General features: G+C 35.4%; 1 protein-coding gene across 1 annotated transcript; it reads right to left on the reverse strand.

The window, feature by feature from the left end:
- Positions 1 to 247: 247 nt before the first annotated feature.
- AP3S1 (adaptor related protein complex 3 subunit sigma 1) lies at positions 248 to 27,432 on the reverse strand. The gene is made up of 6 exons (XM_026865767.1): positions 27,379 to 27,432; positions 26,752 to 26,843; positions 24,345 to 24,456; positions 16,478 to 16,549; positions 10,638 to 10,745; positions 248 to 1,536 (listed from the first exon to the last, which is right to left on the reverse strand). The coding sequence occupies exons 1-6, from the start codon at positions 27,430 to 27,432 to the stop codon at positions 1,408 to 1,410; spliced, it is 567 nt and encodes a 188-aa protein (XP_026721568.1). The 3' UTR covers positions 248 to 1,407.

The following is a 27,432-nucleotide window of genomic DNA, read 5'->3' on the forward strand; positions in this document are numbered from 1 at the left end:
GTTCTCAAAGGACCATGATAGTTACTATAGATTAAGCAAGAATATGATGTGATTCCAAGTTATCCTATGGATATGGATATCCTAAGGAAAAGAATGCTTGGTTTCCATCAAATCCAAATTTCTGAAGTAACACAGGGCCTTTCAGACTAGTTCTGAAATATGTTGTCCTTGATATAATACTATTCTATTTTCATATACAGTATTGACTATGTACTTTTCTGGAGAAGAAAACTGTACGCAAATTCTTAAATATCCCAATGATATTTTTATTATTCATTTAAACAGACTTGTACATCACAGCTTAAGAGCATGATTATAAAAACCAATCACTATCCCCCTTTTTTTTTTAAATCACAGAAGAGTTTAAGAGCTGAGCAACTTACACAGACGTGATAGCACTTAGATTTTCTGAGGTCTTGACAATACTAAGTATCTCATAAATCTAATTCTCAAAGTAGAGAATCACAAATGTCACGAGGCACATAGGCCCTATTAAAGTATCCTCATTTATCTTTACAGAGTGCCTTTATCACATTACGTGATACATTCACATTTACAGTTCTGAGCTGCCCAATCTCCTCAGCCCATTCTGTACTTATCACAACACACATAGCAACTGCAGAGACAGTTTTTACCAAAACGAAGTCAGACCGTCAGGGAAAAGTCTATCAGACTGTGTAAGTATCTTCTCAACATCTATATGTAAACAGAAGTTATTGGATCTTCAGTAAAGGCAGTTTTTCCTTCAGAATAATAATGAACAGCTTTTGTGATAAATGTAAAGAGCCAATATGTTCAACACAATACCCCCTTGTAATTCCTTTTGAGATTAAACTACAACATTAATGCTTGCTACAACTGTATTTATATATAGGCAATTGGCTCCATAATAGGAAATAACATGATTTATTGCAAAGAGTAGATTTCAGACAAACAGGTATTTAGAAGTCCAGTTTGTTAGGGGTTTATTTAAACAGAACAAAGTGTATAATGTTTTCATGCAACATTTGCACTTAAGTTTTAAATAATCATGACAAACAGCAGAAGTAGTTAAAGAATGCACTAATTATAGACCTTAGTGAATATACAAAATAACTCAGCATTATAGGTTATAGAAAGTAAAGAACATCTTAAATACTTTCCCAAATACTGCAGCAACCGAGACACAGTGATATGCCTTACAAGGGCATAGGAATGTAATTTAGAAATCACATGGGAACTATCCATATCCTTTAATTTCACAAGACAAAAGCAACATTCAACTCCACACACTGATTTTTCAAATTATGTCTATACAGTACCTCGAGTTTTATCCAAATAGAAGTTAGACACTTCATTTATTTAGTAAACAATTATGCGGTAAATCTCTATTACATTTCTTCCTTGGTTTTACCTGGCGTAGCCATGTTATTTAAAAGAGGGCAGGTTTGGCACTTTTATACTGATGTCACCAATATTAATATTTCTTGGGATCTCTGGCAGATTCATATTCTTTACAGCTGAAACAGCCCGGGCTGGAGCTCCTGCTAAACCAGCCTGTGTATAAAGTGAGGAAAAATGCAAGTCAGGCAAAGCTGATAACAAGAAGATTTACGAGCAATATACACAGACAACTAACTTTTCAAGTACTTCCATGGTTATACAATTAGAAAGACCAGATGGTAATTGTGTTTGGAATGAAATGGGTTATTTGGAAATATTAAAACCAGAAAGAGAAAACAGTTCACACATTTTTTTTTTATATGGTAAAACACATAATGTCAACTTGATGGAAAAGTATGTGGGGAGAACAGGAGGCTTATCCAAGCATATGTCATGTGTAGGTTATAGAACAGACAATCTTGAGGTATTTGAAGTCCAGTGTTCTGTCTCTGTTTCTTACCTATTCTAAAAATTCACATGGTTCACAGTTGACTAACGTTGGTTACAAGTTCAGAATATGTAACCTCAAAGTAACCTGCTACTGAATGTTAGTTGAACCATATTACTTATTGAAATGAATATACGTAAGGTATTTCAAGGTGGCTTAACCTAAAATGAAAAACATAAACACCTTACATTTGTGGGTGATATAGAGCATCCAGAGAAATCATTCCTACAGACCAACTGGAGTAAGCTGTTGTCCCAGAGTATCTAATTATATGATAACATACCTGCAGCCCCCAGGCATGCTGGAACATTATATAATAACCTGGTTATACCAAATTAAACACTGAAGCACCTATTTTATATTAAAGTCCTCTACTATACATAGTCTATCTTCATTTAAAGTCAGAGCATTTCTGCATAAATCTGCAACTTTTACAATATAGAAAGTCATTACTAACTTCCATTCAGTTCTGCCTTTTAGATAAAATAACTGCCAAATTTACACACTAGAGTATGTTAATGAAATTTTAACAAAGAGGATTTACAGCTCAGAGGTCTGAAGACATAGAGAACATGATCTTTCCTTATTGCTTCTGAAGAACACCTCTTCAAAACACTGTCAAGGGCTACTGAAAAAAGGCCAGTAATTAATTGTTACTGTATCTGACGCTGTGTAGAAACAGTACTATTCATTTTAAGCATGGAAACATTTGTCCTGAAAGTTCAGACTCTCTAAGTGTATTTAGAATTAGCTGTGTGATTTTAGTTCAGGCTTGCCACAAAGGTGTAAAAATAATGTTTGTTCTTGCTGGGGGAGAAAAAAGCCTGTAAGATTTTAAAAACAGAGCTCTTATTAGCAGAAAAAGATACCATATTCCAAATTCTGTGAATATGTAAAAAAAAGTAACTTTTTATTTTAATGTTTTACAAGTAGGATTAAAAATGTTAAAAAAGAAGAAAAAACACAAAGTGATTTTCAGAACTACTACAATCTTAGAGTGTGGCATCTTACAGGTCCACTAAAAAGGAACCATCCACAAGAAACAAAGCAACATGTTTAGACTGGTTAAACAAAAGACCAAACCTGTAGAAATGTAATGTCTTTCATTATAACAGCGTCAAAGACTCAAGAAACCAGTGTATTCGCAGATAATGTAATTCTGAGCAAGAAATACAGCAAAACAAAATAAGAAAAACTTCTGGAAAAGTTTGTGTCATATTTGATTATTAAATAGTGTTGGTAGGTGACTACCTCTCAGCATATAACCTCTTCAGATTCTTGATTTTCACTGAAATTCATTGCAATTACAGGGTATAGTTACTGAGGAGTACACCTGACTTCCGTGGTGTCCACCTGCACTACTGCACAAAGGGAGACAGACACCCTATATACTCCTCAGATAACAACTCTACTTTCTGAAGGCTGTTCAAAAAAATATTTTCTCCTTTTCACTACTCTAAGAAATAAATGTAAGGTCAAATTAACATAAGATTTCCACTGAAAATCTTATCTACTGTTCTCCTTGTCCCTTCAAAAACATAACCTATAGTCTAAATAAAATGGATTCAAGTTTTCAACTTTGAACTAACCCTTTTATATCATGTGGAAAGGCTAAAGCATCATAAATCCCTAGATTTTAGTCACAGGAAGATTCCCAGTACCAGGAAATGAGATGAGAAAGCATGAGTCATCTGTTATCCCCCTGCCAAACACTCACATATGAGACATGCCAAAGTTGGGAAAGGCATATGGGGTTAGAGGAGAAAGCTCGGGAAATCTTAAATCTCTAATGCAACCAAATAATTTGCTCTCACTTTGGCCATGACATATTCCAAAGTATCAGTTCTCAGAAGTACAGGCTAAGTAAAACTAAAAAGGCACAAAAAAAATATTTCCAAAGCCTCTTTTTCCTTGGTTTCCCCTAACATCACCAAGTCTATCAGGTCATTCACTTCAGAGGCTGTTTCAACTGCAGTACCTTTATGAGGGGGAAAATCTGTATATAACACTAGTAGTATTAAGAAATGCAAGTATCCCTGAATCTACAGTATCTGTAAGGAACAGTATTAGACACTGCAATTTCTTACTATTTAGTAAAAAACAGTGCAGAAGATATGAAGCTGCTCAACACTGTCCTTTTATATTTGAGGACTTGGAAATACTAATTTGAAATCAGGAGGTAACTACCAGTGAAGTTTAACAGATAAAACAGTAAATGCATTTCCTTTTTATTTGGTTCTATCCTTTAAATTCTATATTTAGTAACTGAAGAAAAATTGTAAGCAAAACCAGAAGTGGGGCAATGTAAACTGTTTTCCATAGAGAAGATGAAAATAGTAATAAAGTAGTAACAAAAGCAATGAATTATACAATTTGTAACTGAAACAATGGGAAATCAGAAAAATATTGTAAGTGATGGACATGGTCCACACAAACAGGCATGGCTGGCAATTCAAAAGAGAGATGCCTTCTAGGTGACTAGGATGGAGATTCCTTACCCTAATTTAATGAAAGTTAATTATTCTTAATGGACAAATAAAAGTTTTAGTATAACTGGTCATTATTTTTACCTACCTGCAGCTATGCTCTTTACACAGACTTACAGTCCCTGCCTCCCGCCCCAATGGCATAGGATACAATGGAGACACAATTGAGAATTATTTAAAATACCACAACGACATGACCATTGCCCTTCCACCCCCCTACACAGTCATGACTTCAACAGTCACATTTCATGAGGACCATTCTGGATCAGGGTCAGCAAACATCCCTGACAAATGTACTATGAATTTCAGATTACCTCTTTTTGTGCCAGCGAGATTGTCTTTCACTATCATATGCTGGAGTAGAGATTTTCAAACTATTACATTCTCTTCTCCTGTAATTCTCTGTATTAAGTGGGTTTGTAATTCAATGTATACATAATATGCATAGGAGAATGCTATTTATCACAATTAATGTCAATCCTACCAAGCACAATACAGTCATACAGTACTTTGAAGAGAGAGTAAACAGTTAATAAAAAATGTCTAATTGATAAAATTACTGAAAAGTACTTAAACTCACAAACTTGATAACTAATACATTATTTCAAATGCTATTGTATCTGAATTTCTTTTTAACATGTCAAACAGTGAACTAGTATGCAAGTCCTTCCATTTATTTATCACTTTCACAGAAAGTGAACTGTATTTACAAACACAAAGGTACTACAGGAAGTACTTCCAGCTCGGTGTGCTTTTAGGAGTTTTATAGAGGTACCTGATTAAAAGAGCCATCACTGTAACATTGAACTGGACAAGTTTCAACTGCCTTTTTTATCAAATAATTCATCAGGTAAGTTGGTGAGGTGCAAAGAAAAAACTGTTTCACTTTGGAAAAAAAAAAAGTAGCAAGCTTTAAACATGCAGTGAATGATGAACTGTCACAGCAAGCAAATGACTTAAGCAAGTGAAAATGAAACTTAAGACACATCAATGAAATTTCAGAAATACAGTATGAATTGCATACAGCTAGCATTACAATAAACCCATATACCACATTTTTGCCACAGCTGTTTTGTATTCTCAATTTGTTATTGAAGGTTGTACTTCCATATTGAAACACTGTATAGTAAAATTTTAGGTTTACTTATTGCAAAAACTGTTTGTAAACATGTTCATATACTTTTAGAGTAAAAGAGAAATGCCACATATGCAAAACAATAATATTGAAATAGACACATTTAGTAACAGAACTTAATTCTACTGGTCTTAGTCTATCAAGTAGGAAACATGAGCTGTTGTTAGTTTACTTAGGTCATTACTTATCCCTACAGAAATCAGTTTTCTTCAGACTCATCATCACCCTTTCTCATAATGCCCGACTGGTAACTTTATATGAAAGTGATCCCAGAAACAATGTTTTACTCTTTAAAAAGAAATTCAGATCAATTGGAGAAAGTACTGCACATCACAAATGTGGTTACTATGCATATACAAATAGAAGAAAAATAAGATTCAAACCTCCATCCCAAACAACTTTACACAGAGCTATCTATCACTAAAATAAACATATTAAAATATACAGCCTACTTGAAAACAAAATAATGAAAGCTAGTGCTTTGCAAAATAAGCCACCCTTTTCCAGATATTTTGGAGGTACTAGGACCTCTCTGCTGCTGGTATCTCATACCAATGTTTCTTTCCAGAACAAGTATGACTTCAAAGCAGCAGGGTTATGAAATCATGAAAGGATGCAATACATAATATAAAGGAATGATCATGTCCCTGCTTATGAAGTTAAATAAATGAACATAATTAGAGAAAAAACAAAATGAAGTCTGCAAGTATATCAAAATGAGGCCAAACAGATAAGAAGACTTAAGACATACTCTTAGAAATTTTAAGCACTTGAATCACAAAGAGAGTAATGGATGGGAATGATTAATTATTTGCTTGTTTGCTTTTCATTGCCAGACCCAAAAATAAAAACAGAGTATGTGTGAGCAGAACAAAGAAAAGTAGCTTTGCACAAATAAAAAAAAAAAAAAACAAACAACCAAAACTGAAATCAAGCTCCCTACTGTTAGAATAGAAATACAGATTATATGTTACAAGTGTTGACATATTAGGCAGAGGAAGGTCATTTGCTTGATTTTCTTCACGTTCTATATCACACTTCAAATTTAGGTAAAATGTTTCATACTACCCAAAAAAATTTTTAGCTAATGCTTTACAACTTAGCACTACTAAATCCAATTACAGAATGGTATTTGTGAAATCTTAGAAGTATTATATTACTTCATCCTAGAAAGATCATGTAAAAAAGTAAAGAGCAAAGCTATTCAGAAATTAAATAAACTTCATCTTCTTAAGATTCCAGCTGTTCTAAATACCTGCAGTTTGAATACACAGATACTTAAAATAAGTGGAAATGAATTTTGAAGTACTGCAATTAACTGTGACTGACATTCTAAGTGTTGAGCTGAACTAAACATTTCAAATGAAAATGACAGGGGACAATGATCATAATCCGAACTTCAAACATACATTTTCCTCCTCTTTTTTTCAGTTCCTTGTTAATATTCATGTTCACTGACTGCAGTTACCAAGGTATCTTAAAGCAAAATCCAGTGATTCAGATTGCATGGGCAGCAAATGTACATCTGAAGTTGACTACATCCCGAGAGACCTTCTCATTCTATGTTCAATATACTTAAGGTTGAAAGATCAGCTTTGGTATTTCTACATCATCTTTACAAATTGCACTGATAATTTTATTCTGTATGTATAAAACCACTTGAATTTTGGTTTTGGTGTTTCTTTTTTTTTTTTTTTTTTTATTTCTCTTTGCAAGCAGGTAAAAAGTTCTTTGCTTTCATTTGAAAATACTAAATTGTGCAACAAAAGAGTTCATATTACTTATTTCAGATTATCAGGTACAAAATTCTCCCAAATAAGAATCATCATATCATATTTTGTTATCTGTGTGTTCGATTTTTTATTCAGATTTTTGGTTAATATTCATACAAGTTCATATTCCTTTGTTTCTGAAACAATGACACAAAGAAAAGTTAAATTCTAAAATGCAGGAAGAGAAATAAAATAAAAAATATGATGTCAATGGAAAGCTAGTAAAATACACTGTAGCCAATAAAAAGATGAGGGAGCTACAAGAAGAAACTAGCACAAAAAGTAGGCTACAAGGACTAGTATGGGTATTTTTACACATAATTTTTGAGTCTGGCCTACATAATTTATTGCCTTTGACATCATTTTGCTTTCCCTTATTGTTAAAAGTACATTTTTTTCTAAAAGTCAGCAATACCTTTGTCTACCTGTCCTGTCTGGGAGACTGAAAGATAAAGGTCTGTAAGAGAGAAGAATGGAAAGAGCTAGAAAAGATCAGGAGGTTCGGAAAAAATGAGGTCCAACTTAAAAGTCTAAATCGCACACAGATGAACACTCCAAATAGAGAAGAGGTAGCCCAGGTTTACCTACAAAACTTCCAGATGCTCTGGATAAATCCCAGTGACCCCTCACCCAAAAATTCCCTCCCTTAGTCACAGTGACTCTTTGGCTTTTGGAGGATTGAACAAAAATCCATTCACAAATCAACACTAAACTGAAAGGTAGGGAAATGCATTTAAGACATTTCTCAAGGTAGAAACATAATTTACTTTGTAGCCCATCCAAGCAATGTAAGAGCTGAATCAGAAATCAAAGCTAGGGACCCCCTCATATTTGTTTAAATAATTAATCTCTGTTGAAAACATTAACAATTCTTTGAGTTTATAACTTTACTCAAATATTTGTGAATTTAATAAATACATTTGATCTTCTTCACTAAATGCTAACTCAAAGCCTATTCAGAAACCTAATACATAACTAAACAAATAACTGATGTCAAATCATTAGATTCTGTATATTAAGGGAAGCCAGGTGGGCACAATACAAAATTAAAGTATTTCTGAAAATGTAGCTCAGTTACAGCTTTATTGGCTTCATTATTTCAGCTACAAAAGGAAATTTAACCTTAAAGTAGCGTTTTTATGGATGCAAGAACTATGACAGAGATCTAACAAGTCAGACAGAGTAAAGCCAGAGTACTGTGGCACAGGTGGCAGTCCTACAAACTGCACATTATATCAAATTCTAAATTTTAAAAATAATCCACTAGTTTTGATTTCTTAGTGACCAGCATTCAAAAATATTGCTATTACTGATTTTGATTTACATGTACTGGATTTGCTTGTATCTTGAACACATATGTTCAGGAAAGACATGTTGAAAGATTCACAATCTTTATAAAAAAGGAAAAATGAAAATAGCAATCGGGAAATTTCTGTGCTAGACATGAAACAAATGATTAATGATATGAGGAAATAGTTACCAGGTATTGTGAAATATATCTCAGAATTACAGTAACTGTTAAATTTGAAAAGAAATAGTCACTGAACTAACAAAAAAAAAAAGCATTTGTGGTGAGTAGACTGTCAGATGTTCTACTCCATCCCAGTTCCAAGTGTTTTAATTTATCACTGATACTTCTTTACCTTCTATAATTCATTGCTGAACGTAAAGGAATAAGCTGCTATTTGCCTTGCATATGCTCTGAGCTCTACATGGTTTTTTGTATCTTCTACCACCTATTTTTATACAAAAGCATCTTAAAAAAATGGCTTACTAATGAATAATGGAAAACATCAAATATTGCAGCTGGCTGCACTGAATTGATGTGTTTCAGATGACTAGTCAGAGACTGGTCCACTGTTGATTTGGTAACAGAATTTACATAAGAATACATATCTTAATTAAATGCTTTTAAGTAAGACTGATATGCAAATAATACACTGTAGAACATAGCTGCTCAGTAAGTTCAGCTTTTGGGACACTATGTTACTTTTCAACCAAATAAAGAAAAATATATGTATACAGAAGTTACTCAAATATAGTAAAAAATTATGAGAATAATTCCAAATATTGATCTCTGTGATAAATGGTTCATTCTGAGCTTGAAAAAAAAGTTAAAATGAACATTCTGGACATCTTCATAATCTGCAATGCATCCTTCTGGGTGTATATTGCTATGCACAGTATCATATCATACCGAGCTTTATCCTGTTTTTCACACAGTGTTGTCCTGATCTTGGATACAGTGTGGAAGTTGCACAAACCAGATAATTAAATGTATTAAAAGACTTAAGGTGGTGCAGTGTGGGATCACAGAATTAGGAGAACAGTATACATTATACCACAAAAAAGCTGAAGAATTCATTTCTCTCTGTTGCACTTAAGTTAAAACTAGGAAGTTCTCTAGGTCTTCTCCTAAAATGTCATTTAGTTCATATTTCAATCTACTCAGCTGACTTCAACTTTAGAAATGGTCTCCAATTCAAGCAAAGGTTTGTTTAGTAATTTGTATATTACTCTTTGAAAATCAGATTATGTGTTCTGTGGAATTATTCTCATCAATAAGAATCAAATCTCAGATTAAGCTAAAATGTACTAGCACTATTTTGGCTTACAAGGCATGTGTGGTGATGTTAAAGGAACAGTAATATTCTGCGTCATAGCTAAAGTAATTCTAAAATCCCCTCTTAGTCTAAGTTTCTTTCCTAAATACAAATTCAGCAATTGTTGAATTGAAAAGGGATTCCCACAACTTATGTGAGTAACCCTTGTTCAGAATGGTTTAGGCATATACAGAATATAATTTTCCTCACTCGAATCTACTCAACTGAAGACCACATTCAGATTACCAAAATGGCAGAATTTGTATTTACTTTAAAAATTGTGCTTTAAATTCTATCTAGTTTGTTTCAGTCCAATCTATTATTTTAGATTGCAGTGTCATTTTGATGCTAAATATGCTGCCACTTATTTCAGGTGCTAGAAACATACTAGCAGACAGGTATATGCAGTCTTCATATGTACGCTTTGATTCTTTACTTAATTTCTTTTAAGTGTTATAGTCACTAGCCTGGCAATAAATACACTGGAAATAAAATGTCTTCTGTAAGACAATCTTAGAACTCAAGAAGTATCTCAACAGCAATGGCACATAATGCTATTGGATACAAATAGTAAAAACTAATCAGCAGTGACTCTATAAACAATTACTTATGATGAAAGGTACAACATCTTAACTTAATGATACGTTGTCATTTCTTAGCATTATAAGCAAGCAGCTGTATATAGGTTGCTACTGAAAGACAGTATTATACAGCGTGCGTTTACTACAACCATGTTTTTAGTCTAAAAACTACACAGTACGTCACTCTTACCTCAGACTTCTCCAGCTTATTTTGAGCATCAATCTGAGTGACAATTTCATTCATGTTGGTCTCCAAAACCATTCCACCCATGACCATTTCAGCCAATATATTATGGACCTAAAAAAGACCAGAAGAAAATTTTATAATGCAAAATGTCCTACGTGCATTTGAACAGATGATATCTATATTCCTCAACACAGGAACACATATATTCTCTAAGTTCCTTAATTAATATTAGCAATTTATTTAAAACCATTTGGGAACAAAGCTCGTAACATGATGTTCATTTCTGCAGTATCTTCTTTGCTCATACCTCTGTTACAAACTCATGAGCTATACCACTTTGCTTATCAATGCTAGAAGAAACTTTCACATTCATCTTTCTTTGAGTACCCCTTTTTCAGGACTATGGACAAGAGTTCTAATTAGCATCAAAAGCAGTAATATCTCTAAGGAGCAGGTTCTACAAGATTAAACAAATTGCTCACGCACAGATGTGTAAAAACTACTTTGGGCTACATTTATGAAGGAAGAGAGACACAGTGATGCTCACCACCACGGGTCCCAAGACTAGGCTTACAATTAGAATTAACATACCTGAGCTAACCCATACCCAAGCTACACCACAATCAGGGAGTCTTGAGAGCTAGGACTCAAACTGAAGGACTACATAAACCAGCTGAAGACCTTAATAAAATGGGTATGGCTAAATATCCCTCTTTCTTGAAACTGTGATTTGGGAATGTGAATTTGTGAGTTCACGAATCTGCTTCAGAGCCTGTATTTGCACCTTATTTTAAAAGGCTTTTTTTTTTTTTTTTTAAAAAAAGGGCATGCTTCCCCATACTTTCTAGTAAAAATACAGAGATAATATGTAATGTATAATATTTTAATCCCATTATAATTCTGATGACAAGGAACACTGTATTACTCCTCTGAAATAAACACATTGTACAATCTGACACTTCAAAGTACAATTCTGCTGTTATTTTGGATATTTTTGCAAATTCCCTGTGGATCAAGGGTAGATGTATATCTCTAAATAAAACAATTCTAAAGATGAGTTGCAATCGGTATATAAAAAACCACCACACTTCCATTTTTGTGCCACACCTCAACAACAAAATTGAAGAGTTGTTTCTCTGATAAATCATTAGTACTCAGTCGAAACTTACAATGAATGTGTTTAGAGAGGCTGAGAAACAGCTCTTCCTCTCTGCCTACTGCTACTGAGTGGAGCTTTAAGAATCAAACACTTATGAGAAAGATTAACAAACCCTACTAAGCCACTCTCTTACACCTGCTATATACATCCCTTGTAACGTACCAAGTTAAAAAACATAAAAGTAGTGCCGAAGGTTATAAGCTGAAAGGTTACGAGGCCAACTAGGGCACAGCGATAGTGAAATAATAGAGTTCTCTATCCTTAAAGAGGCCAGGAAAGGGGGCAGCTGAACGGACATCTGGAATTCCAAAGAGATGACTTTCTTGTTTAGGCACCCGCTTGAAAGAATCTCTTGGGAGATGGTTCTGGAGGGTCCAGGAAGGCTGGACACTCTTTAAGAAGACCACCCTGGCTGAACAGGGACCTTTGGCTGCAATGCAGTGAGAAAAGGCAAGTTTACAGCTTTTGGAAGAAGGGGCTAGCGACTCACAATGATTACAAAGACACACTGTGAAGCTATGCAGGGCAGAAATCAGGAGGTCTAAAGCCCACCTGGAAATTAATCTGACTTCTGAAATCAAGGACAACAAATCTTTCTATAAGTATGTCAACAGCAAAAGAAAGACCAGGGAGACCCTCCATCCCCTGGTAGACACAGGAGGAAACATGACAACAAGTGATGAGGAAAATGCTGAGGTGCTTAATGCCTTTTTTGCCTCAGTCTTTAATACCAAGACTAGTTGTACCGAGGGAATCCAGCCTCCTCAGCCAGAAGACTGGGAGAATGACTCCTCCGCATTCCAGGACGAGTTAGTCAGTGACCTGCTGTATCACACAGACATACACATAACCCAAGGGTGCTGAAGGCTCCTTGCCAAGACACTTCCCATTATTTACCACCAGTCCTGGCTGACCAGGGTGGTCCTGACAGACTGGAAATCAGCTAGTGTAATGCCCATATATAAGAAGGGTTGGAAGGGTTGATCTGGGAAATTACAGGCCTGTCAGCTTGACTTTGGTGCCCGGGAAGCTGATGGAGCAGCTCATCCCGAGTACCATCATACAACACATGCGGGATAACCAGATGCTCAGGCCCAGTCAGCATCGGTTTATGAAAGGCAGGTCCTGCCTGACAAACCTGATCTCCTTCTATGACAGGGTGACCTGCTTAATGGATGAGGGAAAGCCTGTGGATGTAATTTACCTTGACTTTAGTAAGGCTTTTGACACCATTTCCCACAGCATTCTCCTGGCAAAAATGACTGCTCGAGGTTTGGACAATCGCACACTTCGCTGGGTAAAAAACTGGCTGGACGACCGGGCCTAGAGAGTTGTGTTGAACAAGAGTTAAATCCAGCTGGCGGCCGGTCACGAGTGGTGTCCCCCAGGGCTTGGTTCTGGGGGCACTCTTGTTTAACATCTTTATTGATGATCTAGACAAGGGGATCGAGTGCACCCTCAGTCAGTTTGCAGATGACACCCAGTTGGGTGGGAGTGTTGATCTGCTCGAGGGTGGGGAGGCTCTGCAGAGAGACCTGGACAGGCTGGAGCCATGGGCTGAGCCCAACTGGAGGAGTTTCCATATGGCCAAACGCCGGGGGCTGCCCTTGGGCCACAACAACCCCCAGCAGGGCTACAGGCTTGGGGAGGAGTGGCTGGAGAGCTGCCAGTCAGAGAGGGACCTGGGGGTGTTGACTGACAGCCAGCTGAACTGGGGTGGTTTTTTGAATGGGCATTATACAGACTTATAGAAGGACTAATACAAAATTCACATCTCCCTACACAAGTGGACACATGTCTAAAAGCATGAATGCCTGCTTTAACAAATGTGGAGAAGGAATGCATAAAGAAAAAATCTCCCAGGAAAATCTGGCAAACATGTTTTCTTGTCTTCAAGTTGGGATCAGATTCTGGAGAGTTCACTGTTCTCTGGTCAGATAATAAAACTCTCAGAAGAGATTATGGTACTCCCAGGGATATTTCAATAGATGCCAAAACCTTGTGAAAAAATTTAAAAGTATTTCCTTAAATCCCAAACAATGTATTCCAGTATTTCAGCTGTAAAAGATGCTTATGATGACTTTCTGTGATGTGTTTTCCATTAGAAAGCACTACACTCCTGGACTCAGTGTAGGAATCAGTATAGGACTGAAATAAACCTCCTCTGGAAAACATTTTGCTCCAGCTATAGCAAGTTTGGTTTTTTTAATACAGATGATCTGTAAAAGAGAAGCCTATTTCTCTCCTCTACAAGCTACACTCTCTGACACCTCAAGTCATCATCTGCTACAGCACATAAGAAACACTATCTTATTCCCATCTGTATTTTATTCTCCAAATGAATTTCTAGTACTACACCAATATTCTTCTTGAATAAACAACTCTCTGGGCTCCAGCTTCCTAAAAACCATCACTGGGTCCTGTATAATCATGGCTGCCTGACAAAGGTAAATTTTTCGTTATAGGAACACCACAATAAAATGCTACTGAAGAGGCAGCAGCTGTTGAGATTACAGTTTAGCTCTTTTACATAAATGTTATTTCTTTTATTTTTACAAGAATGGCATTTCTTGTATTTTAGGCAGTTCTAGCAAGAGGATTGGAAGTCACCTTCCACAATTCCATCAAGAACTGAAGACACAGGTCAACTCTCATCCAATTCAATCAGTCAGTCCTCACTTTTCTCAACACCAGACCACTCACAATACAAATATTTGAAATGTTTCACCCTGAACAGCTCCCACATATAAGTATCCCCTATAACTGAGATTCTATCTAGACCAAACATCCAGCAGCAGGGGCTCTTTTTCCTTATTACACACCTGAAATCTATTAACAGGCCAGGTCACAAATATCTGGCAAGATAAAGTAAGTATGTTGTAACTCAGAAGACTCAGTGCATTTTGCTTCTTGACAAGGTGACCTCAGCAGCAGTTTAAAGAGAATATAATGCTGTAATTTCATTCCTACAGATGTATACTCCTGGGTTTTTTTCTTACGGATTTACAAGAATACCAATCAAACTGTACTAAATCAAATGTTTTGATTCTGTGTTACTATATAAAGTCAGTCTTACAAACCAATTACACTGAAGAAATATGAAAAAGGAAAAAAAGAATGGAAATGACATCAGATTAGTCACAACTGCACAACTAATGCTACCATACTGCTAGTATTAGCCTTGCATTACTGCAGAAGTTCAGCTCTCTGTATTGTATTTTTTTGTTGACTTATGTTCAAGTTAAAAATCACTGTACTGTCTAAAGACACATTCAAAAATTTTTTAACTCAAGGTTTCATTTTATTTTGCTAACATATCTAATTAGAATTTATGGTTCCCCTTTTCCTCAGAGTTTGAAAATCCTAGCTTAAACATTTATTGGAATTCTCATGGCATTTTTTAGTAAATCTAATAAAATACTTAAATTTTAGTTTCACTCTGACAAATAGTTTTCAAGAAGAAAAATATAATCTCATATCCAATACAAAGTAAAACATTCTTCAAGAAATTAACATTCTGAAGCACCTGAGTTCTTTACATTTTATTAGAAAGATGTTTCTCCTATAAAGTGTAAAGGAGTACTTATGTTAAGGAATGCTACTGAATGAAACATGCTACAGAGCAACAGCTTGGACTGCATAGCAGTTGAAGTATTTTGCAGCCAAAGATAAAGAACAAATTCCTTGCCACAAAACAACTGCAGTATTTGGGTTCTTTAAGCTCAGAAGCCAATATAGAAAACATTCAAATTCTTTTGTACTTTAATCTGCCATTTTGGAAACAGCCAACGTGTTCCAGCCAGGCTAGAAATCCTAATGACTTGTCATGAGCACATTATCAGCTCAAACACCTATTCAGGGTCATTTGCATGTCACTGTCTGGTCAAGGTACAAGCATTTCTTCCAAAAGAACTTCCCGATTTTGAAACAAACCCAGTCAGTTCCAAATGGTTATTTCAGCTACTTAAGTTGTTACTGGTTTTAGTTCACTTCTCATCTTTTGCTGCTGATACAAAAAGTTGTTCACAGATGGGGAAAGGTGAATGTGCAGAAAGCAACAGTAGGCACAAAATGCAATTGAAGGAATAGATTCTGTATATTCAATTCTGAGCATTTTAGCTATTACACCAAGAGTTGCCGACATCCTTTTAAATGAAAGATTACTACAGCATTTCTCAAAATCAGATTAATAAAAAAAAACAATTTGTTCCTGATAGCGGGAATATTCAAACAAGATTGTTTCTAAATGTTTGAAAAAAGACGTTTTGTCTGCTTGAGGTTTAGAAGAGAAATATCCATGCAGCACTTAAATTACATAGTCATAGCATCTGAAAGGAAACTGCCAGCCTTAACTGGAAAATCTCGTAACAATTTCAGTTCTGAGTAATATAACACCTAACCATAAACAAAACAGAACAAATTATTTCCTGAAACTGTCCTACTCTGAGAATATTCAGATGTCTCCAATTTGACAATTATATGTGCAATAACACAATGCAAATCTCCCACATTATTTTATTTTTCCTCAGAAAGACATGCTCCACGTGCTCAAGCTTAAAAATAACGTTGATAGAAACTGTGCAGATTTCACTGACAATAAAATCACTGCAGAGTTTAATACCAAGTGTCAGTTGAACCAAACATTTTACTTGACAAGAAATATTTCAGGAGCTCATCACAGTACCTTGTCTACATGGAAAATTAAATCCAGTTCACAGACATTTTCAAAACATTTATCTAGTGTTTCCACAAATACCTGCAAAGAGGAAAAAAATCCAGAGGTCAACCTTTAACAGAAACTTAGTAGTTTCATTAGTGTGAGGTTTAACAAAAGCAAATACAGAAAATAAACACTGGGCACATTCTAAGGCAGTAAAAACATGTAAAGAAATCAAGAGGTTAACAGTATTATGTCCACAGTATGTTATTTGTAGAGAGCAAAATTGTATGCACAAGTCAGTTTTATGGTATAACTCTGCTAAAAGTCACAGTTTTAAACAATAATTGCATCCTGAAAAAACAGTAACATCTATGCTACAATTTTCTCATCTGTGATTCAAAGTATTCATTCCCATTTCATTAAAACCCAATTATTAATCAAAAATCCCCTAGGTTTTTTTCATTATTATTAATTTTATCAATTACTACATTGCACGCATTTCCCCCTTAACTTTGCCACACAGGGAAACAGGGGCAATGTAAACTGTCAGCATCTTGCAAGTTTGTCAGCATTATGGCTTCCAGCAGCAGTACAGCAGCTTTCACCTGGTTTAGAACTGCTGAAATCCAGGATGGACCAAACAAAAAGGTAGCTGTCTTAATGTCACATCTGCTGGTCCTGTCAGGCATACCCCTCCATAAATTCAGAAAAGTTCAGCAGTTTGCACCTAAGAAAATAATTCCCCCCCTGAATCTAGAATGTAAGTGCATAAAGCAGAAAAATCCAAGCAGCTGCTAAAGTCCAGCCACTGACCTCTGTTGAATGTGGACTATACATTACCCTGCTCTTGAGTACTTCTCTTAACATACTCCTTAAGTAATCAAGTTAGACAGTTTTGGAACACTACAAGCATGCCAGTCTCCAGTTAGGCCAGATAATGAAAAGATGACTGTACTTGCACTCCCAAAGCTCCTGAATGCCAATCACCATGTGCTTGTGGTGAGTGCCGACAGTCTCCAGTCTTAGGTACAAGCACAGTTACCTTTATGCAAGGCATAACTCCTACTGACTTAGATGAGATGTGTCAAGACCTCTAAGTTAAACATATGCTTGAGTTTGAGAGCTTAGTGTCCTCAGAATTAAAAAGAATTTCTGTATGAATTTACAGATCATTTATTAATGACTAGTAAATAAGCTGCAACTTGTGGGAAATTTTGATCTCAAGTTTTCTGTTTCAAGGCTGTCTTGTCACAATATGTGTTTCACATTATTTGTTATTATTATTTGTATGTAAATTAATTTTTTGCAATTCTAAACTCAAACCCCAAAGCAACAATATGGAAGAAGTTAAATATCTCGTTTTGATTCTCTCTCTTTCCAACATGGTTTATTAATCCCATCTTGGTCCTTGAGAGCAACCAGATTTCAAACTGCCTAGGCCCAGAGAAATAGGAAAGAGAAGCCATGTTCTGCTGACAAAAATAAAGTGGATAAAAGGCCTGCTTCTATAGAGACATATTTATGTCTACAGACCTAGTGAAACAAGTCTATTTGTCGTCAGACATTTCCTGATGTTCACCTTGCACATCAAGAAAGATTACTTTTACACCTGAATCCCTGGTCTCAGATCCTGCTTATGCCAAAAAAGAGGATAACTGCTGTTCTATTACTACTATCATCAATCTTCATTTTAAAGTCAAACTACATCTAACTGATGTTCCATGCATTTAGAACAAAGATTATTCTTTAATACTATACCAATTCATAACTTAAACTAGGAACACAGAGCACTTTCACAGGCAGACTCAAGACAGTAAGACTCAATGACAACATTTAACTAAGTAAATATATATGCTTCTGCTAAATTATACTGAAGCAAAGCAAAGCAGATTTTTTTTTTTTTTCTTCAAGCAGTTGTTAATTTGTTGTGGTAACAGTCTTCTATAAAGAAGGAATGTGAGCAAACAAAAAACCTTGTATGTTAAACAGAACAAACTACACAGTTTGCAACTACATGCAGCAAGACAAATGACTGGAAACGTTCTCTCACTTTCCTTGTACCTTAGGAGAATGTGGTTACAAGGACAGTGCTGTTTGATATTAGCTGCATGAAGAAGACTGGAAATAGAGTGTAAACATAACCTTTATCCTAAGGTTTTATTTACAAGATCTGTTTGACACTGTATTTAAAAGAACAGAAAAGATTCCTCATATACATCACCGAGTCTGCACATGAATTTACATGGTCTGATTTGACATCCATCTAGTTCCTTGGAAAACAAAGGAACACGTTAAAAACAAAACCAACTCAAAAATCCTCAAAACCACCCCCCACAGATATGTGTGTTTAGTAGCAGTATGTATGCCTGCACATCAACAACACAAAAGTTCTACTTTCGTGACACTCTTCCAGTAACTATGGCTTATCCTATAACAACACTTGATTCATAGTTAAAATGGTTACTTTTAAACCTTTACCCATTATGTAGTGACACCACCACACACAAAATGATCTCACAGATCTCTGCTTGCAATGCAAGACCAGTAATGCACACCAAACATACTTTAAGGGAAATAAACTGGTAGGGAGTATTCTTCAGTGAGATTTTTCACCAGTTAAGGATTTCTCATGGAAACTTTTGAAAACTTCCTCAACCTTCCATTCAGGGTGGAAAATTTAGTCTGAGTAATGCCAGCACTGACATGGTATACATGTATTATGAATAACTGATCTTTAAAAGCCTTAGTCTACAAAGGAAAATAGATTTTTTTACACTATCATTTGCTGACCCATTTTAAGACACCTTCAAATAATCAATAATTAAAATTAGAGCCACTTTCATCATAATTTTAATTGATAGTCAAATGAATTGCACATAATGCAAGTAGTGTTAGATTTTAAGTACTACAGTAATTCAGATGCTGTAGACTTGCTGATCAAAATAACCAGAAGAGAAAACACACCAATTGTTTTGGGACACACACCACACATTAGTTCAAATGCACCTGGAGATGCATTGAAAAAGAAACAGGAGTCAAATAGCAGGAAAACAAGGATGCATGCACAATGAATTACTAGCTCCCCCTTGTGCTTTATTTTTGAAATCACTCTTTTACAGTTCAAAGAAAAAACGATGCACATCTCCATGCAAGCAAATAGAAAGAAAAAAAGAAAAGAAAGAAAAAACCCACACCTCTCTTCTGTAGTAAATATGCTTGAATAAAGCTAGACACACACCTGGAGAGTAAAGTATATGATCAAAATATCAAATTGTTATTGGATATATACAAGCCAAGAGCTCCCTATATTCAACAATATATCAAAACACAAACCCACCACCTTTGCCACGAAGGAGTAATTTTTTTGATTAGGTAAATAAAACAACAAAGGAATAAAACATACATTAATAACAAGGCTAGCAGAAAAATCAGAACACCTAATCAATCAAATGCATCTGGTGCTAGATCACATCAAACACTACTAAAGCAGGTACAAAAAATGAAGTAAAAACAAGAGTAACTCATGTCAAGAATATCTCATCCTTCTTCCTAGACTAAACAGCAGTGGTAAACCTTAAGGCAGAATTTATTCAATCTGCCCATGAAAAGTCCTCTCCTTCACTGCTTCTGACTGTTCAAATGCTACTTGAGACAGCAACTAGTTTAGAACATAATACTGTGATCATATAGTCAGTTATCCATACACAACTAGTTTCTCTTCTGATTTAAGAGTGACCTTGTAAGTCATCATTCACATATCACTGCAAGCATATGTGCTTCCACAGCCTGAGAAATCCTTGAAGCAGCCGTTGCATTTTCCCACTTACACCGACATCCCAGGTTTCTTTCAGTATTTTTTTTTAAATTGCTCATAGATAATACAGAGAATGCCAAGATTACAGTGTAGAGGAAAGACTGTACAAGTCCTGCTGGTTAGTCAGAATGGAAGTGTGTTAGGTCTTTCAAGCAGACCTACCAGGATTTACTCTATTACCAGTAAGGCTTTTTAGGTCAAAAATGTTCTTTTTGTTCTTAATTCCAGTACTTTACTTTCCACCCAGCTCCAAAATAAATAAATAGTGTTAACTGAGAACTAGTTAGGGGTTTTTTTCTGCCAAAATAGCAATTCCAGTCATATGTCTCTCCTTTTTTTTTTTTTCCTTTTTTTTTTTTTTTTCATTTATGGTCAGGATGATTTATCTTTAAGAATCAAGAAAAGCATCTTTCATGAACTGCACTTCATTTCCTATGTGCATCTTACTGAACAACATTATCTTGCAGTATATGCAACTTGTCATTGGAAGACTGATCTCACAGACTTACTGAGTCAACAAGTCTTGGAAGCACAGCAATAGCTAAAATTCTCAAAAATGCTTAACAGTTGACACAGGCTTTTAGTTCCATAAGTACCACTGTAAACATCACTCAGTTTTTCCTCATGGCAGTCTACAGTTAGTCACCTTAAGTACTTTATTTTCGTGCACTATAACCTTACACTTCACAGGCTAACAAGAAGAATCTGAAATAGCTACAACTCATTACATGAACTTACACTGAATCCAGAGGACTGCAAAATTTACCAAGCACAGCATAGATGCTGACCTATCTCCCATCCAATAAATCAAAACCAATAAACAGAATGTTTGTATTTTTTTTAAATGGACAAAAATTATCAATATGAATTTACCTGAGGTGTTCAAACACATCTAGTTTGAACACAGTAAAAAAATCTGAGGCAGTCTATGATCTGAAACATATACAGTGCGTTAAGCCTGAGCCAAGAAGACTTACCTGCCAAATAGTTCTGACCTAACGGTGATATAAACAGCCCTCACAGAACTACCTTAAGTATTACAGCAAAACTTTATGCTGAAAAGAACTGCAGACTATCATATGTAAACTCATCTACTATAGATTTAGTCTGTCTACAAAACACAAAACTCTTAAGCACCAGACTGAGTTCTAAGTTCATCTCACTGGTTTATTTTCATGAGATCATAAACTGGCTCTCTACCTAACTACTTATTTAAACAATTCAATTTATGTATATTGTAACAAACTCCAGATGGCTTACTCTTACCTGTGTTGTCTCTGAACTACAGTAAACAAAGATTTATTAAAATGGTTCAACACCTCTCTACCAAAAAAAAGACAGAGCTTATTTGTTTGAGTAGATGCTCATATACTGCCAGTCTGCATTGCACATGGGGTTGAGATGTAATAATAAACATTCTGTGGGTGCTTTTCCAGTGTAAAATACATTTAATTCTGATTAATATGGCTAAGCAAATTAAACAGATCCTTCTTGTAAGCTAGACTGGAAATTAAAAGTGTTCAATTAATCTCTGTGTACTTTCTGCTATAATAAAACTGTTGAATTACAATGATCTAGAGAAGTGGGAATACTGAACAGCCGCAGGTACTGTGGTGAGACTGTATGTATAAACAAAATAACATGGGTCAGAAAAAAATGAAGTATTCCTATAAATAGAAATAGCATTTATATTATTTCTGCTTCCTTCAAGCAATCATACTGGCATGTAATTAAACACCAGGGTGTAATGGAAAGATGTGAAATATAAAGCCTGAGAGACTGAAATCCATCACAGTACTTCTGGCACAAGAAGCAACACAATTTAGAGAAAAATTTAAGATCTCCCTAATTCAGAGGGCTTGAGGGTTATAAAAATACAGGTAGTAGTAAGCTCAAGCAATTTGCTTCAACACCTTAAAAGTAAAATTTAGGTTATATTGTGTAGCTGGAAATAACTGGAAGCTAGTGATGTGACATTTTTTATATACCATAATGAATAAAATGAACTTGCATAGTGCCCCTGCAAAATATAACAGGTCAGACCTATATAGCCTTTCCTATCCTTATTATCGGATTAAAAATATTTATAATATCCACTATGTATGAAAAACATCCCTGAGTCACATGAGATATTAACATGCTTCTATTCTCAATTCATAAATATTTTAGCACTTCCAAGTAAGAAGACATACTGTGCAACAAGCAGCTAAGCAACTGCAAAACAAACTGCTAAGAAAATACAAGTCCATTCATTGTGCACCTCACTAACTCGCACTGTTCAGATGTTGCAAAATGTTTCTATGATCAATGAAAGAAGAATCTAGAAAGAGAGCTTCCTTCCCTGCTACCCACACAGCCACTCAAAGAAATTTGTATCTACTGCCCAGAAGAGCAGAGTGTTCAGAACTCTAATAGGTGACTATTAGAAGCTATTTAGCTTCAAGAAAGGTCTGCAAGAAATTGTGAGGCCTTTAAGGATCATGGTGCTTTCTGCAGTGACATAATCAATAGATATAGGCCCATGTCTCCATATACCACAGAATTTACTTATGTAATAAATCAATTCTCTTGATGTACAAGCTTTTGAAAGACTTAACAGTAAGTGAATCATACACATACCCGAGAGCTATTTTATGTAGTGACATACATCACTTCATGGTGTGAAACTATTTTTTGCCTCATCTAACAACCACCAGTGACATGGTTTATGTGCAGATTTTAAGTTGAAAAAAAATCACTGGTGTAATCAGGTTTCCTGACATAAAAGTGTTCATATTACCAGACATGATTTTTGTTGCTAGGTTGATACAGACATATTTAACAGTTTAAATCATACATGCTGCACTGGGAGACTTGCAGAAGACATTGTATTCAAGGAATCAGGCCATGTCTGCTCTACTGGGCTTGAGAAGCCTGCATCTTATCAATGTAATCTATAATTTACAATGTCTTCAGAAAAGGTAAACTGTATGTGGATCAAGGAGTGGCATATATTGATCCCGACCAAGAGACCACTACATGTTTAGGAGCTGGTGATCCACATAACACTTAACTAGAGTAGACACAGGCCTGTGCTCTGCTGCAAAAATTCCTTAGCTGCAGGATAAACTCAGCCAGCTCACTGTAACAAAGACAACCGCAGGCATCTCCCACTTGGTACAGGTGATTACACCACCTGCATGACCTTGCCTTTATCTCACAGTGCACGAAGAAGTTCTCAGGTGAACATCCTCTAGGAATAGAGTTGTTTTCTCATAAGGAAATTACGTAATAGCTCAGAGGTCCAAAAAAAGGGAGGGCTTCTCTCCATGGATAGGACCTGGCCTGCACAGTGCACCATGTGAAAATCCACCTGGGCTCCACTGGATGCTGCATGAACACAGGATGCCCAGCATCTGAAGGGATGCAAGATTTACTATCTACATTCCTCTTCTTATTCTGCTTTACTAAACAGTTATCTTATTAAGCCACGTTGTTGTTGAGCTTTTCTTACTGAGATCCAGAAAGAACCTGTACCAGCTCTTTTTCTCCTCACCTGTCCCCAGCCACCCCTCCAGCACAGAATACATGCCTAGGGCAGCATTTGCACTCATTTTCTAAGGTATATCTGACCAAGAGCTCATAATCCACATGGAAAATTTCATCAAAGGAGGTTTTGGATGTGTTCATCCATTATATATTTGTAGCAAATACATATACACGTGTGTGCATGTATATACACACAGAGAGCTTTATGTATCAAGGTTCTCATAATCTAAACTCGTCTAGCAAATGTTTGAACTGCATCATTTTTACTTGCAGCCAGAACAAGACCTTGAAAAGCCGCAGCAAAAAATAGTTGCTAATTGTTCAGTAGGTTCCACACAGTTTCCTTACTTTCTCATCAACTTGGGAAACAACTTTTTCAAAGACAGTCCAGAAATCTACAAGTAATACTCAGCACTTTGGGTGCATTCACACGATGAAAGCCACCTTCATTTCCAAATACTACAGAAAAAGACACAGCTGAATAATGAAGTTCTAAGGTACTTAGAAGCAGAATTGCACTTATTAGAACAAAGCAGCAAAAAAACTTACTTGTATGAGGTCTAAAATGCCAAGCTCACTTTCTGAAGAATCCACACAGAAGACAAAATACAAGGTGGCATAGTGTCGGTAAATTAGTTTGTTATCGGATCCACCTATTAATCTGAACAGGAAAGAACACAGGAAAGCTTAGTTTGCATCTCAGGATAAGATAGACAAATCCTCACAGTTATTTCAGTTAATAAGAAGCCTATTGTTAATGGCTGGCTAGAGGCTTCCCAAATCCATCACAACTTTTATTTCATGATATAATTACAATAGAAGAATACTAAGTACCAAGACAGTCCAAGTTACATTTACCACACAGTTATTGTTATCCATATGGATAATAATTACATCAACATATACACCTTTTTATAAAAATCAATTAAAACAGATCATGCAGTTTCATCAAAAAATGGGTATTAAATATACTTCCATTACACACTAGTGGGTGCTGTACAGGGACTAATCTTCTGTAAAGATTAACAGAGAGTATGCCCACGAATTCTTTCCCACCCTTCTCAGAGGAGCATCAACAGAAAAAGAAAACTGTAACTTGGCTTAAGATGGGCATTTGACTTACTGAAAACTGAGTCTATGGACCCCTTAATAATCAAGAACATGTAACACTCTTGTGCTATAAAATGTTTTGATATCTTGAGAAATGATAGTTGTGAAGTGCAGAACCCTAAAAATATCAATTTTTATAGATTCAATAATCATCATGTTACTGAACAAGAAGAGAGAGTTCTCAACAGGTATTTCATTTCACTCTTTTGCTGTGGCCTTCCCAACAGAAGTACATAAATCATTAAGAAGAAATGTTCTTCAGATCACTGACATTAGTTTCTGCCTTTATCACTGGCAGAGACTACATAAATAAATAAAAAGGACAAAAAAAACTTTTAGGTATCTTTTGCTTAAGCATGTTGCATTGCATTAATGCTTGAGTGGGGCAAGAAGGAAGTCTTTGTTCCTGAAAGCAGGAACCATGTTTAAAAAATATCATGACAATATTACAAACAAACGTGAAACTGGAAAGAAATGGCAACTGAAGTTTCCTCTTTTATGCTTTATTTTCCCAACTCTTTCAAATACTTCAGTACACAGAGTTAGTATAAATAAACTGTTGAGGCCTTCGGGTAAACTGCAAATTAGAAAGTGATCCCTGTCCTGAAAAAAAAACCCCAAAATTGATAAAAGATACTGAAATGGTTAACTCTGGAACTGAGCAGTAGGAGGAAATCCAGAATTGTGTCCTCTGTCTTTTTTTTGTTGCACACCTGTGTTTTTTTTTTAAAAAAAGCTCCAAATGGCATCTGTCTGTCACCATAGAATTAAAGCCAGCATGTTTCTAGCTTGAAACCATCTCTGAGAACCTAACAATAGAATCAACAGTTGAGTAGTTGGAAGAGAATGACTTTGGTTTAAAAAATAGTAAAATTTAAAAAATCAGGAATCATCTTGATCAGGAAAGACATGATAGCTGACATGGTACAGCTAAGCATTTAACTGACAGCACACAGCAAATGTAGGTGTTAACATACTAACTTCCAGTAAACAGAAATTTCCATAATTACAATATTTAACAGGCTATGACAATCTCTGTGTTTAGACTGGAAATCCTCAGCTTGCTCCATCGATTAAGATCCCTTTTCCTTGAAGGTGGCTTAGTGACTATTTACTGTTGATGACATCTCAAAACTTTTCCATTTCAAAATTTCTTCTCTTCAACTAAAGCAAGATAACATTAAAAAAGCAACCAAGATGATTCAAGGAAGAATATTTTGTATCTTCTAGAGACAGAAGACGTAAGTCTGGCTTTCCTCCTACCTTGCTCCACCTATATTAAATTAAAAAAATCTTGGCTTAAACTGTGTTAGCACATTTAAAATTTTTTTTTTTTCCTTCCTAGTTTATATAGCAAGCCTGAGACCTGATAAAAAGCCTGAGTAATCCTACTATCAGATACTGCCCAATCAAATTTTAGGAGCTCAAGCCAAAGCACCAACTACAAAATATTTTAACTTTCACAATGCTTATAGCAAATGCCAATGCCTCTTCAAATGAGATCAGAAATCTCTAGCTTGATTCTAAGGAAAGTGGTTAGGTACAATCTGTCTGTTTCTTCCCCATCTTGTGTCTGAAAGAATTACAGCACTAGATATGGCACTTTGTCAGTTACAGCACTAGGAGAAATTAGTTTTATTGCCTAACTCTTTTTATTACATACATATATATGTATGTATGCTTCCATTAGGAAAGATTATGTATACCTGGTGCAACATATTATTCTTTGTGTATTAAAATATCTCAAGTGATATGGCATTTAAAGCACAAATATGAAAAGTTATATTATAATCAGAAGTAATATTAGCAAGCCAATAAGGGCATTTATTCCAAACCTGATACTTACAATCCTCCTTCTAGGAAATTACAGACATTTTCATCACGTTTTGATACTAAATGAAAAGTTTCTCTGATAATTTGTTGCTGCGTGTCTTCACTCTATGAAAGAAAACATATTTTGATATCAAGCTAAAATGGATTAACAATGCACATCACACAGAGCAAATAAATAGAATACAAAGTATATCAACAGCCTCAAACTATCTACTTCTGAAGCCTTAAATCTGCCAATTAACAAGATGCATATTGTTTTAGTCATTTCAATGCAAAAATACATTTTTACAGGTTGCAGAATACATTACTGAGAGACAACTGTGAAAAAAGTAATTAAGAAACTTCTAAGAAAAGCCCATCTAAAAGTAGTTTCTTCAAGTAAACAGGAAAACTTCTCAAGTATTCTGATTTTTTTTTCACTCTCCACCATATCCTAAACAGCTACAGACATGCTTTGAAACTACTTTCACCCATGAACAAAGGGAGAAACAAAAAGTTTCAAAAGCCTGAAGGGGGTTGGGAAGTTGAAAAACCCGTAATACATAACTCTTTCAGATAGAGCTTAAAATACAATGGTATCATGAGTAACAGGTTCTCCTAAGCCATTCACTTTCCTTATAGCAGATCAGGAAGTTCTCACTTCCAAGTATGAATTCACATGACTCTTCTTGAATCCCCACTGCGACTCATTCAT

Source organism: Athene cunicularia (assembly GCF_003259725.1).
Source record: "Athene cunicularia isolate RWA chromosome Z unlocalized genomic scaffold, athCun1 chrZ_part1, whole genome shotgun sequence".
In the NCBI taxonomy this organism is placed as follows: Eukaryota; Metazoa; Chordata; class Aves; order Strigiformes; family Strigidae; genus Athene; species Athene cunicularia.